Below are 12,616 nucleotides of genomic sequence, written 5' to 3' on the forward strand. Positions count from 1 at the left end.
GAAAGGGTGATGGCCCTTTAAATGTGATGGCCAGAACTCCCTTTGGAGTTCAATTATGCTTGTCACAGCCTTGATCTTGGCTCCACCCCTAATGTCTCCTGGCTCCACCCCCCAAAGTCTCCTGGCTCCACCCCCAAAGTCTCCCGGCTCCACCCCCAAACTCCCCAGATATTTCTTGAATTGGACTTGGCAACCCTAGGGGGAAGGTCGAGCAGCAGGAGGCCAGGTGGAGGGGCCAGGGCAGGAGGGGGACAGATGGAGCTGCTGGCTGCAAAGCGCTGGGGCGGGGGAGAGGGAGGTGGGAGGAAAACCCCCTGCTTGCATGCAAGATGCACTCCCTTCTGGAGCCCAAAGTTTTAGGGATTTCTGCCTTGACTTGGCCACTTTCAGAACCTCCAGCTTTTGCCCCTACCCCAGGAAGCTTCTGAGAAGTGGCAAGCCCTGCAGTGGGTGGGAAAGGCGGCCCCCCAGCCTTTCAAATCCCGGCTACAGCCCTGTAACCCAAGCATACGAAGCAGACCGATGGAAATCTTCCTCATGCCACTTGAGGCCACAGAGGAGAAAGTCATTTTAAAAGTGTGGTGAGAGTAAGGTTTTATTAGGACAATCATAATTCAAGAAGCATTTGAAGGTAGACGCTGAGCGGATATAATTTAGTCCACCTTCCGGTGATGTCAGCGGGGTGTAGCAGATGCAAATGAGTTATGCAAATGAGTTGTGCTAATGAGCTCCAGGACCTCCTTTTTTCCCTACAAAGCGACCCCCTGATTTGGGGAAGGGGAAGGAGGTCTCTGCTGGGAGAGGCAGCGCATAACCGCCTCTTCCTGGAATGCATCAAAGATAAGGTTCAACGTGGCCAAGTGCAAAGTAAGGCACATTGGGGCCAAGAATCCCAGCTACAAATACAAGTTGATGGGGTGTGAACTGGCAGAGACTGACCAAGAGAGAGATCTTGGGGTCGTGGTAGAGAACTCACTGAAAATGTCAAGACAGTGTGTGACTGCGATAAAAAAGGCCAACGCCATGCTGGGAATTATTAGGAAGGGAATTGAAAACAAATCAGCCAGTATCATAATGCCCCTGTAGAAATCGATGGTGCAGTCTCATTTGGAGTACTGTGTGCAATTCTGGTCACTGCACCTCAAAAAGGATATTATAGCATTGGAAAAAGTCCAGAAAAGGGCAACTAGAATGATTAAAGGGTTGGAACACTTTCCCTATGAAGAAAGGTTGAAACGCTTGAGGCTCTTTAGCTTGGAGAAACGTCAACTGTGGGGTGACATGAGAGAGGTTTATAAGATTATGCAAGGGATGGATTAAGTAGAGAAAGAAGTCCTTTTCTCCGTTTCTCACAATACAGGAACTCATGGGCATTCAATGAAATTGCTGAGAAGTCAGGTTAAAATGGATAAAAGGAAGTCCTTCTTCACCCAAAGGGTGCTTAACATGTGGAATTTATTGCCACAGGAGGTGGCAGCGGCTACAAGCATAGCCAGCTTTAAGAGGGGATTGGATAAAAATATGGAGCAGAGGTCCATCAGTGGCTATTAGCCACGCACACATATATTGGCCACTGTGTGACACAGAGTGTTGGGCTGGATGGGCTATTGTCCTGATCCAACATGGCTTCTCTTATGTTCTTAAAGGGTTTGGCCATCAGGATTCTCTTGGGGTGCAGGACAGCAAAACTTCCCTTTCATCAGGGAAGGGGAAACAGGTGAGCGTAATGCGTCAGGGCTGGAGCCCCTGTTTTGGGGGGAACGGGTGGAAAGTCCTAGGCCTCTCGGCCCAGACGTTGGCCCTCCAGAGCACCCGGCTGGCCGCTGCGTGAGACCAATGGATCCCCACCGGTCAGATCCAGCAGGGCTCTCCTTACGCCATGCTGTCTGCCTCCATCTCACAAACCCAGCCATACGTGCGGGAGCAGTGGTCATCGTTCCAGCGCCCGTCGTCGTGGAAGTGGGCGCAATCTTCCCCTCCGCCGAGTCCGTGGCCGTACCAGTTGTCGGGCTGATCTTCACGCCAGTCCCTGAAACGGCAAGGAAGGAGGGAGAGAGGTGAAGCCGCTCTAGTGACTCTCACATTGCCTGGGAAACTGTCACAAGGAAGGATCTGGCATTCTGTTGTTTAACTGTTGTTAGCTGCCCTGAGCCTGTTAAGGGAGGGCGGGATATAAATCTGATAAAATCAAATAAATAATAATAATAATAATAATAATAATAATAATAATAATAATAAATTTTATTTGTACCCCGCCCTCCCCTGCCGAAGCAGGCTCAGGGCGGCTAACAATACGGTGACCAATGGTGCACCAACAATAAAACAGTTACATTAGAAACATTAAACATTAATTGACCTTAAAAACCTGATTAAAACAATTAACTAAAACATATTATAACGCTATCCTTGACGCTCTTCTAGTTGATGCTGATGGCGGATTTTCTTCTTATCAGTATAATTCAGTTATTCATAAGCTAATTTAAAAAGGGTGGTCTTGCAGGCCCTGCGGAACTGATCAAGGTTCCGCAGGGCCCGCACCTCCTCTGGAAGTTGGTTCCAGAGATATGGGGCTGCGGCCGAAAAGGCCCGAGAGCGAGTGTTCTGTAGTTTGATTTGTCTTGGCCCAGGGGTAGTCAGTCTGTTCTTTCCTACTGACCTCAGTGAGCAGGGCTTTATGTTTTTGGAAGCAGGAACTCATTTGCATATTAGGCCACACCCCTGATGTGGCCAATCCTCCTGGAGCTTACAGGGCTCTTAGGACAGGGCCTACTGTAAGCTCAATTGGCTACATCAGGGGGTGTGTGGCCTAATATGCAAAGGAGTTCCTGCTGGTGAGAAGGAAAGGCAGGGTTAGGAGGGATCTGGGGGCCCCGATTCAAGACTCTCTCTGGGCCCAAGCTGCCTGTGGTTACTTATTAATAAAGGAATGCCACTCTGCACATGCTCAGAGTCACTTCGCCATTCCTTCTCCTACTCTGGGGCTGAATTTTGGCTCAGGCTGTGGGACCAAGTAACTCCTGGCACTGACATAGGACATTTAGAATAATAGAATCATGGAGTTGGAAGGGACCTCCAGGGTTATCTAGCCCAACCCCCTGCAAAATGCAGGAAACTCACAAACACCTCCCCCTAAATTCACAGGCTCCTCAATGCTGTCAGATGGCCATTGAGCCTCTGTTTCAAAATCCCCAAGGAAGGAGAGCCCACCACCTCCCAAGGAGGAAGCCTGTTCCACTGAGGAACCACTCTAACGGTCAGGAAGTTCTTCCTAATGTTGAACCAGAAACTCTTTTGATTTAATTTCAACCCCTTGGTTCTGGTCCTACCTTCTGGGGCCACAGAAAACAATTCCACATCCTCATCTATAGGACAGCCCTTCAAGTCCTTGAAGATGGTGATCCTATCACCTCTCAGCGGTCTCTTTTCCAGGCTAAACATGCCCAGCTCCTTCAACCTTTCCTCATAGGACTTGGTCTCCAGACCCCTCAACATCTTCGTCACCCTCCTCTGGACCCGTTACAGCTTGTCTATATCCTTCTTAAAATGTGGTGCCCAAAACTGAACACCAGACTCCAGGTGAGGTCTAACCAGAGCAGAGTAAAACAATTCCATCACATCACGTGATCTGGACACTAGACTTCTCTTTATACAGCCCAAAATTGCATTTGCCTTTTTGTGGGAACACTAGCTCTTTGCTGTGACTTAGGGTTGCCAGCCTCCAGGTGGGACCTGGCAATCTCCTGGACTTACAACTGATTTCCAGACAAGAGAGATCAGTTTCCCTGGAGAAAAGGGTCACTGGAGTAGAAGCTCTACTGAGCATCCTCCTCTTCCCAAACCACACCACCCACAGACTCTGCCCCAGATCTCCAGGAATTTCCCAAGCTGGAGTTGGCAACCCAACACTGAGTTTGTCAAGAAGAAGAGAAGAAGAAGAAGATATTGGATTTATATCCCGGCCTCCACTCCGAAGAGTCTCAGAGTGGCTCACAATCTCCTTTCCCTTCCTCCCCCACAACAGAGACCCTGTGAGGTGAGTGGGGCTGAGAGGTTTCTCACAGCAGCTGCCCTTTCAAGGACAGAGTCTCAGAGCGGCCTCCAATCTCCTTTTCCTTCCTCCCCCACAACAGACACCTTGTGAGGTAGATGAAGATATTGGATTTATATCCTGCCCTCCACTCCGAAGAGTCTCAGAGCGGCTCACAATCTCCTTTCCCTTCCTCCCCCACGACAGACACCCTGTGAGGTGGGTGGGGCTGAGAGAGCTCTCCCAGAAGCTGCCCTTTCAAGGACAGCTCTGCGAGAGCTCTGGCTGACCCAAGGCCATTCCAGCAGGTGCAAGTGGAGGAGTGGGGAATCAAACCCCATCCTCCCAGATAAGAGTCCATGCACTTAACCACTACACCAAACTGGCTCTCCTGTCAAGACCCTGGACGGTCCTCTGCAGGGGAATGTGGGCAGTTGCTTGAAGATATGCAAGCAGGGATGAAAAATGTGTTGACGTCTTTTGAAGGAAAGGAAAGAAAAATGGCTGCTATCGAGCAGCATGGAAGATGGCTACTCTATAACAAGACCTTCATGCCTGGTCGATAGAACACCGCTGTACCCCGTGCCGGGGAGTGGCTGACTGGGCTAGGATGGTCAAAACCTCAGGGATTTCTTGCATTGCATTGTGGGAGGGAGAGCAGGCCAACTCACTCGGTGCGGATGGTGTACGGCGTCCCGTCGACCCACTTCCAGCTGCCGCTGGCATCAGTCAGGCCAATCCAAGTGAACCACGGCCTCACACGCTGTGCCACGAACAGCTAGGAGAGAAAGAACGTATTTATTTATATCTTGCTCACTGGTGGGGACCCAAAGCCCCACCCACCTCACAGGGTGTCTGTTGTGGGGGGAGAAGCTATAGGAGATCGTAAGCCGCCGTGAGCTCTCTGATTCAGGGAGAAGGGCGGGGTATAAACCTTCAGTCTTCTTCTTTGCCTATTAGGCCACACCCCCTGATGTAGCCAATCCTCCAAGAGCTTACAGAGCTCTTAGTATAGGGCCTGCTGTAAGCTTCAAGAGGATTGGCTACATCAGCCTAATAGGCAAAGGAGTATGTGCGAAAAGGATCTAGGGGTCTTAGTGGATCATACGCTGAACATGACTCAACAGTGTGATGCGGTGGCTAAAAAGGCAAATGCAATTTTGGGCTGTATCAACAGAGGTCTAGTGTCCAGATCACGTGATGTGATGGTATCGCTTTACTCTGCTTTGGTAAGACCTCACCTGGAGTCTTGTGTTCAGTTTTGGGCACCACAATTTAAGAAGGATCTAGACAAGCTGGAACGGGTCCAGGGGAGGGCGACGAAGATGGTGAGGGGTCTGGAGACCGAATCCTATGAGGAAAGATTGAAGGAGCTGGGAATGTTTAGCCTGGAGAGGAGGCAGCTGAGAGGTGATAGGATCACCATCTTCAAGTACTTGAAGCGCTGTCCTCTAGAGGGTGGTGTGGAATTGTTTTCTGTGGCCCCAGAAGGTAAGACCAGAACCAATGGGTTGAAATTAAATCAAAATGAAATTCAATGAAATTGCTGAGCAGTCAGGTTAAAACAGATAGAAGGAAGTACTTCTTCACCCAAAGGGTAATTAACATGTGGAATTCGCTGCCACAGACGGCAGTGGCGGCTACAAGCATAGCCAGCTTCAAGAGGGGGTTAGATAAAAATATGGAGCAGAGGTCCATCAGTGGCTATTAGCCACAGTGTGTGTGTGCGCGTGCGTATGTGTGTATATATATATATGTTCAAAAGAGTTTGTGGCTCATCGTTAGGAAGAACTTCCTGACTGTTCGAGCGGTTCCTCACTGGAACAGGCTTCCTCCTTGGGAGGTGGTGGGCTCTCCTTCCTTGGGGGTTTTGAAACAGAGGCTAGATGGCCATCTGACAGCAATGAGGATCCTGTGAATTTAGGGGGAGGTGTTTGTGAGTTTCCTGCATTGTGCAGGGGGTTTGGGCTAGATGACCCTAGAGGTCCCTTCCAACTCTATGATTCTATGAGTTCCTGCTACAAAAAAGCCTTGCATTCTTCTCCTCTCCTCCTCCTCCTCACAACAACCCTGTTAAGCAGGTGAGGCTGAGTGTGTGAGCGACCCAAGATCACCCAGCAAACTTCCAAGGCAGAATGGGGATTCGAACCCGGACCTCCCAGATCCTAATGTGGCACTCTAGTCACTCTGCCACCCTGGCTCTCTCTCCTCCCAGCATCCCTCCCTCCTGCCAAGCGTGGGATGAGCGGAGGGAGGAAGCTGCACAGCTGCCCAAGCTGCCCCCCCCCCGCCCCTGACGTACTTGCTCCTCATAGGAGTTGATGATCACCAGGTGAGAATCTTTATCTTCACAGTCCTTCTTGGCCTCGTCCCATGACTTCCCTGCTCTGGAATCCCAGTAACAGTTGGTCCGGAAGGAAGCCCAGCCTGGGGGGCAGCAGACCTGGGCCCCTGGAGGAGGAGAGAAAGGGGGGCAGGCAGCTTCAACAGAAACACCCCTTGGACTTCATTCATTCTTACCAAGAATTTCCATGGAATGCGCTCTGGGAAGGCTGGAGAGGGCATGGTGGGGAGGGGGTAGGATAGCTTGCTCCAAGTTGGGAAACTCCTGGCGCTTTGAGGATGGAGCCTGGGGGCTACAGGGACCTCGGAGCTACAGAGCTCACCCTCCAAAGCACCCTTTTGCTTTAGGGGAACTGACCTGGGCTGTCATAAGCCCAGACGACGAGGAGCTGGAAGGGTTAACAGACCTGGAAGAGTTGCCAGCCAGTTCCTCAGCTGAACAAACCGCAGCTGGCCCATCAATCACTCTCCAGGCACCAGTGTCAGCTGTTGACGATCAATCTCCTCCAAGCTCTCCTCCTCCCATCTCAAGAGTTCGAAGCAGGCTCCGGAAAGAACTTTCAGAGCGAAGACATGAGGCACGCCGAAGCTTCAGGTCTCTCAGCCCCTGAGTACTAGCAGAGTCACTGCCGCCCAGAGAGCAGACTGATTGAGACTCCCATGTACCTCCTACCCAGGACCTGGTAACCTTGTGGAAGCAACAAGTCTATTCTCTGGCTTGCATCCACGCTCCTTCCTGATCCTGACCTGCTTGATTTCCATGGCACCCTGACCTTTTGGCTTTTGGACACTGACTTCTGATTCCGGTTTGTGATTCTGCATTGGTGACTTGGCTCCTGCTTGACTTCCTGGACTTTGACCTTGGACTGGCTTTGGACTCCTGCCTGCCTGCACCTGGAGAACGTGACACGGGCCATCTGGAGAGAAGCTGTAATTCCAGGGGATCTCCAGGTCCCACCAGGGGATCTGGCATCCCTAAATTGACCCACCCCAGGATGCGGGGGGGGGGGGAGGGCAAGCCTAGATGAGAAGGAGCATAGCTCCGGCCCCACCTCTTCGAAAGCAGGACTGCCAATCTTCGGTGGGGACTGCAGGTCTCCTGGAATACCAACGGCTCTCCAGGCGGCAGAGATGGGTTCCAATTGGCTGCTTTGGAGGGCGGGCTCTAGGGCATGAGACTCTGCGGAGGCCCCTCCCCTTCCCAAAACACACAGTCCCTAAGCTCCACCCCCATGTCTTCAGGTTTTTCCCAAGCAGGAGCTGGCAACCGTCGTTTAGAGAACTTTCCCACAGAGCCGGATTAACAATTAGGCCAAGGAGGAACTGGCCTAAGGGCCCCTACGCCTAGAGGGGTCCCAGGCCAGCTCCCCCCCCTGGTTCCCCCCACCCCGATTTTGACTGCCCAGGGACCTCCAGAGGGTTTAATCCAGCCCTGCTTTCCCAGGAGTCACAGCCCGGGGTGCCCCCTTGCCACTAGAACGTGGGGGTCCCAGTGAATGAAGCCAGATTGCCAGAAGAGGACAATTAAGCTATGGAAGTGATAAGGTGGGGGGGGTGTCCACTCAAATGGCCGCTGTTCACTCCAAAGAGCTGCAGAGAGACGGATGCTGCATTTGCAAGCCGTTCCGGGCCCTTTGGCCAGCCCCTGTGGAAGGACAGACTGCCGGAGGAGAGGGGTTTGCTGCGTCCCCGGAGGGCAAAGCTGGAGTCCTGATGGCCGCATCCCAGGGCCCAGAGAACCATCCGAGGGCAGAAAAGCCAGTCGCCTTTGAACCCGGCCCCTCTTCCTCCCCTTGCAAACAGCCTCTCCTGACCTGTGCGCTGCTGCTGGAAATCTTCCACCTCGCAGTGGATGGTTCTGACGTTGCCCTTCACGCCCGTCACCTGGGCCAGGAGCCTCTTCCTGCCTGTGGGAGGAAAAGGGGAGGAAGAGGGGGGACTGAATCGCTCATTTGCCCCGCAAGGAAACTGGGATTCGGCCTCCTTCCATTCAAATGCCCCAGCTGGGGCTGAGCAGCACCCCAGAGTAACCCATGAGGACCCAGCATGGTCTGCATCGCTCTCCTCGCCTCCATTTCCCCTTCACAACGACCCTTTGTGGTAGGTCAGGCTGAGAGTTTGTGACTGGCCCCCCAGCGAACCTGGGTCCTCCCAGACCCTAGCCTGATGCTCTAACCACCACACTAGGGGTGGCCAAGTTGCCACTTGGTAGCTGCATGGGGCTTTCAAAGTCCCCACCACCCCATCCACCAGCTTGGAGAAGGCATTTGTCTCTTTGGTCTTTTTCGCACTCCCCTTAATCAGCAGCGATGACCCTCTTCACTGCGCAGGATCTGCGCGGATTTCGCACTAATTGCCGCGGAGCACCCAGAAGAGCCGGAAAGTCCCGGCGCTTTTGCGGCACAAACGGAAACTGGTTTCCGGCTCTTCTGGGTGCTCCGCGGCAATTAGTGCGAAATCCACGCAGATCCTGTGCGGTGAAGAGGGTCGTCGCTGCTGATTAAGGTGAGTGCGAAAACGACCTTTATGTCACTTCTCCAAGCCAAGCCATTCAGCAGCTTGGAGAAGGTATTTAAAGTTGCTTTCTTTCCACCTCTCCCTCCCCCAATCTATTTGCCTTCCTTCCTTCCTTCCTTCCTTCCTTCCTTCCTTCCTTCCTTCCTTCCTTCCTTCCTTCCTACCTACCTACCTACATCTGACATTCATGGCTTGTGGCTCTCAAACATCTGACATTAATCCTATGTGGCACTTATGTTTTGTGGCCAGTTTGGTGTAGTGGTTAAGTGTGCGGACCCTTTATCTGGGAGAACTGGGTTTGATTCCCCACTCTTCCACCTGCACCTGCTGGAATGGCCTTGGGTCAGCCATAGCTCTGGCAGAGGTTGTCCTTGCAAGGGCAGCTGCTGTGAGAGCCCCCTCCAGCCCCACCCACCTCACAGGGTGTCTGTTGTGGGGGAGGAAGGTAAAGGAGATTGTGAGCCGCTCTGAGACTCTCCGGAGTGGAGGGCGGGATATAAATCCAATATCTTCATCTACCTCACAGGGTGTCTATTGTGAGGGAGGAAGGGAAAGGAGGTTGTGAGCCGCTCTGAGACTCTCCGGAGTGGAGGGCGGGATATAAATCCAATATCTTCATCTACCTCACAGGGTGTCTATTGTGGGGGAGGAAGGGAAAGGAGATTGTGAGCCGCTCTGAGACTCTTTGGAGTGGAGGGCAGGATATAAATCCAATATCTTCATCTACCTCACAGGGTGTCTGTTGTGGGGGAGGAAGGGAAAGGAGATTGTGAGCCGCTCTGAGAGTCTTCGGAGTGGAGGTTGGGATATAAATCCAATATCTTCACCTACCTCACAGGGTGTCTGTTGAGGGGGAGGAAGGGAAAGGAGATTGTGAGCCGCTCTGAGACTCTTCGGAGTGGAGGTTGGGATATAAATCCAATATCTTCACCTATCTCACAGGGTGTCTGTTGTGGGGGAGGAAGGGAAAGGAGATTGTGAGCAGCTCTGAGACTCTTCGGAGTGGAGGCTGGGATATAAATCCAGTATCTTCACCTACCTCACAGGGTGTCTGTTGTGGGGGAGGAAGGGAAAGGAGATTGTGAGCCGCTCTGAGACTCTTGAGTGGAAGGCAGAATATAAATGCAATGTCGTCTTCTTCTTAAACAAGTTTGGCCACCCCTACACCGCACCACGCTGCCTGTCTGAGAAGACCATGTTAACACAAGAACTTCAGGAGAGCCCTGCTGGATCAGCCCAGTGGTCCATCTAGTCCAGCATCCCATTGCACACAGAGGACATCCAGTTCCAGATTTTAGTTCGATAGCAGGCTCCTCAGGGCAGGGACCTCTTTCCTCAGGCTCTGTCAATTAGTAGAATGCGGGTTTTAATAGTCCCAATAATTGCAGCTTGCTGTCTGATTCCTTGGAAGGGTCTAGCTTCAGAGCAGAAGTTCCTAAACCTTTGCAGCCTGTGAGCACTTTTGGAATCCTGCAACAGTGTGGTGGGTGCAGACACAAAATGGCTGCCATAAAACTGCACGGGCCAGACACAAAATGGCTGCCATAAAACTGCAGGGGCCAGACACAAAATGGCTGCCAGTAAAACTGCAGGGGCCAGACACAAAACGGCTGCTATTAAAACTGCAGGGGTCAGACACAAAATGGCTGCCATAAAACTGCAGGGGCCAGATGCAAAATGGCTGCCCCAGTTGACCTTCGGTCATGCACCTGAAGAGCCTTGTGCTGTTGCCAAAGCAGCATTCTTTAAACTCTGCACAGTCCTCTAATGGCCGATCTAGGGTTGCCAATCCCCAGGTGGGGGCAGGGGATCCCCCGGTTTGGAGACCCTCCCCCAGCTTCAGAGTCGTCAGAAAGCGGGTGGAGGGGAGGGAAATGTCTGCTGTGAACTCTATTATTCCCTATAGAGTTTATTCCCATAGAAAATCATGGAGAATTGATCCACAGGTATCTGGGGCTCTAGGGGGGCTGTTTTTTGAGATAGAGGCACCAAATTTTCAGTGCATCATCTACTGCCTCTCCCCAAAATATCCCCCAAGTTTCAAAACTATTGGACCAGGGGGTCCAATTCTATGAGCCTCAAAAGAAGGTGGGGGACGGTGGCTCAGTGGTAGAGCATCTGCTTGGGAAGCAGAAGGTCCCAGGTTCAATCCCTGGCATCTCCAAAAAAGGGTCCAGGCAAATAGGTGTGAAAAACCTCAGCTTGAGACCCTGGAGAGCCGCTGCCAGTCTGAGAAGACAATACTGACTTTGATGGACCAAAGGTCTGATTCAGTATAAGGCAGCTTCATATGTTCATATATGCCCCTATCCTTCATTATTTCCTGTGGAAGGAAGGCATTGAAAAGGTGTGCCGTCCCTTTAAATGTGATGGCCAGAACTCCCTTTGGAGTTCAATTATGCTCGTCACAGCCTTGATCTTGGCTCTGCCCCCAATGTCTCCTGGCTCCTCCCCCCAAGTCTCCTGGCTCCACCCCCAAAGTCCCCAGATATTTCTTAAATTGGACTCGGCAACCCTAGGCTGATCAGAAGCCTTGATTTGCCAGAGGCCTGTCTGGCTCCTTCAACTTCCGAAAAAAGCTTGGCAGGCTGCAGGAGAGCAAGCCCCAGGAGCTCCGTGTTTGGGACCTGTGCGGTCCAGAGGCAGTTGGGAGCCTCAGTGGGGGCTTGGCCCAGAAATGGAGTCTAGAGGTGGGGAGCAGAGGGGAGGGGGCAGGTGCAGACATAAGAACCAGAAAGAGAGCTAAGTGAGCGGAAGGGAAAGTTGGGGGGCTCTCTATCTGGGGAGCCGATGTGGGGCTCTGAGGACAAGCATTTGGCCTCCCCCTGGCAGAGATCCCACTGAATCTTCAGCTCTCCCTCCGAGAAACCCAGCTGAGGCATTGCCCCCCATTGGAAAAGGCCATGTCTGGTGTACAGATAGGGTTGCCAGCCTCCAGGTGAGGCCTGGGGAGCTCCTGCTTTTACAACTGATCTCCAGCTGGCGGAGATCAACTCCCCTGGAGAAAAGGGATGCTTTAAAGATCAGACTCCCGTGGCATTGTGCCATGCTGAGGCCCCTCCCCTCCACAAACCCCGCCCTCTCCTCAAAGGGTGTCTGTTGTGGGGGAGGAAGATAAAGCAGATTGTGAGCCGCTCTGAGACTCTTCGGAGTGGAGGGTGGGATATAAATCCAATATCTTCATCTATCTCAATATCTTCATCTATCTCAAAGGGTGTCTGTTGTGGGGGAGGAAGGTAAAGGAGATTGTGAGCCGCTCTGAGACTCTTCGGAGTGGAGGGCGGGATATAAATCCAATATCTTCATCTACCTCAAAGGGTGTCTGTTGTGGGGGATGAAGGGAAAGGAGACTGTAGGCTGCTCCGAGACTCTGTCTTTGAAAGGGCAACTGCTGTGAGAGCTCTCTCAGCCCCACCCACCTCACAGGGTGTCTGTTGTGGGGGAGGAAGATAAATCTCTCTGATTCAGAGAGAAGGGCATAGTATAAATCTACGGTCTTCTTCTTTAAGTATGTAAATTCTAATAAACCTTTCTCTACTCTTTGCTGTGTTAATTACTCTGTCAACATCCCCCAGGTTTGAATCTCCACCCTGGAGATTGCTGGGTGATCCTGGCCTATTTCCACGCTCTCCACCTAACCTACCTCACAAGGTCGTTGTGAGGATAAATGGAGGAGAGGAGAACACGGTGACCTGCTTTGGGGAGAAAGGCAGGGTAGAAATGAAGTAA

At 52.1% G+C, this 12,616-nt stretch overlaps 1 protein-coding gene across 1 annotated transcript in view; it reads right to left on the bottom strand.

The window, feature by feature from the left end:
• Window positions 1-577: 577 nt before the first annotated feature.
• Window positions 578-12,616, bottom strand: part of LOC132584135 (asialoglycoprotein receptor 1-like) — a 29,139-nt gene continuing 17,100 nt past the window's right edge. Inside the window, exons 6-9 of the mRNA XM_060255937.1 lie at window positions 8,185-8,277; window positions 6,330-6,478; window positions 4,699-4,805; window positions 578-2,029 (exon numbers count right to left, since the gene is read on the bottom strand). Coding sequence (XP_060111920.1) covers window positions 1,873-2,029; window positions 4,699-4,805; window positions 6,330-6,478; window positions 8,185-8,277 — 506 coding nt within the window. The 3' untranslated portion in view covers window positions 578-1,872. The remainder of the gene's footprint in view (window positions 2,030-4,698; window positions 4,806-6,329; window positions 6,479-8,184; window positions 8,278-12,616) is intronic.

The sequence above is a fragment of the Heteronotia binoei genome, chromosome 15, assembly GCF_032191835.1.
Source record: "Heteronotia binoei isolate CCM8104 ecotype False Entrance Well chromosome 15, APGP_CSIRO_Hbin_v1, whole genome shotgun sequence".
NCBI classification, from domain to species: Eukaryota; Metazoa; Chordata; class Lepidosauria; order Squamata; family Gekkonidae; genus Heteronotia; species Heteronotia binoei.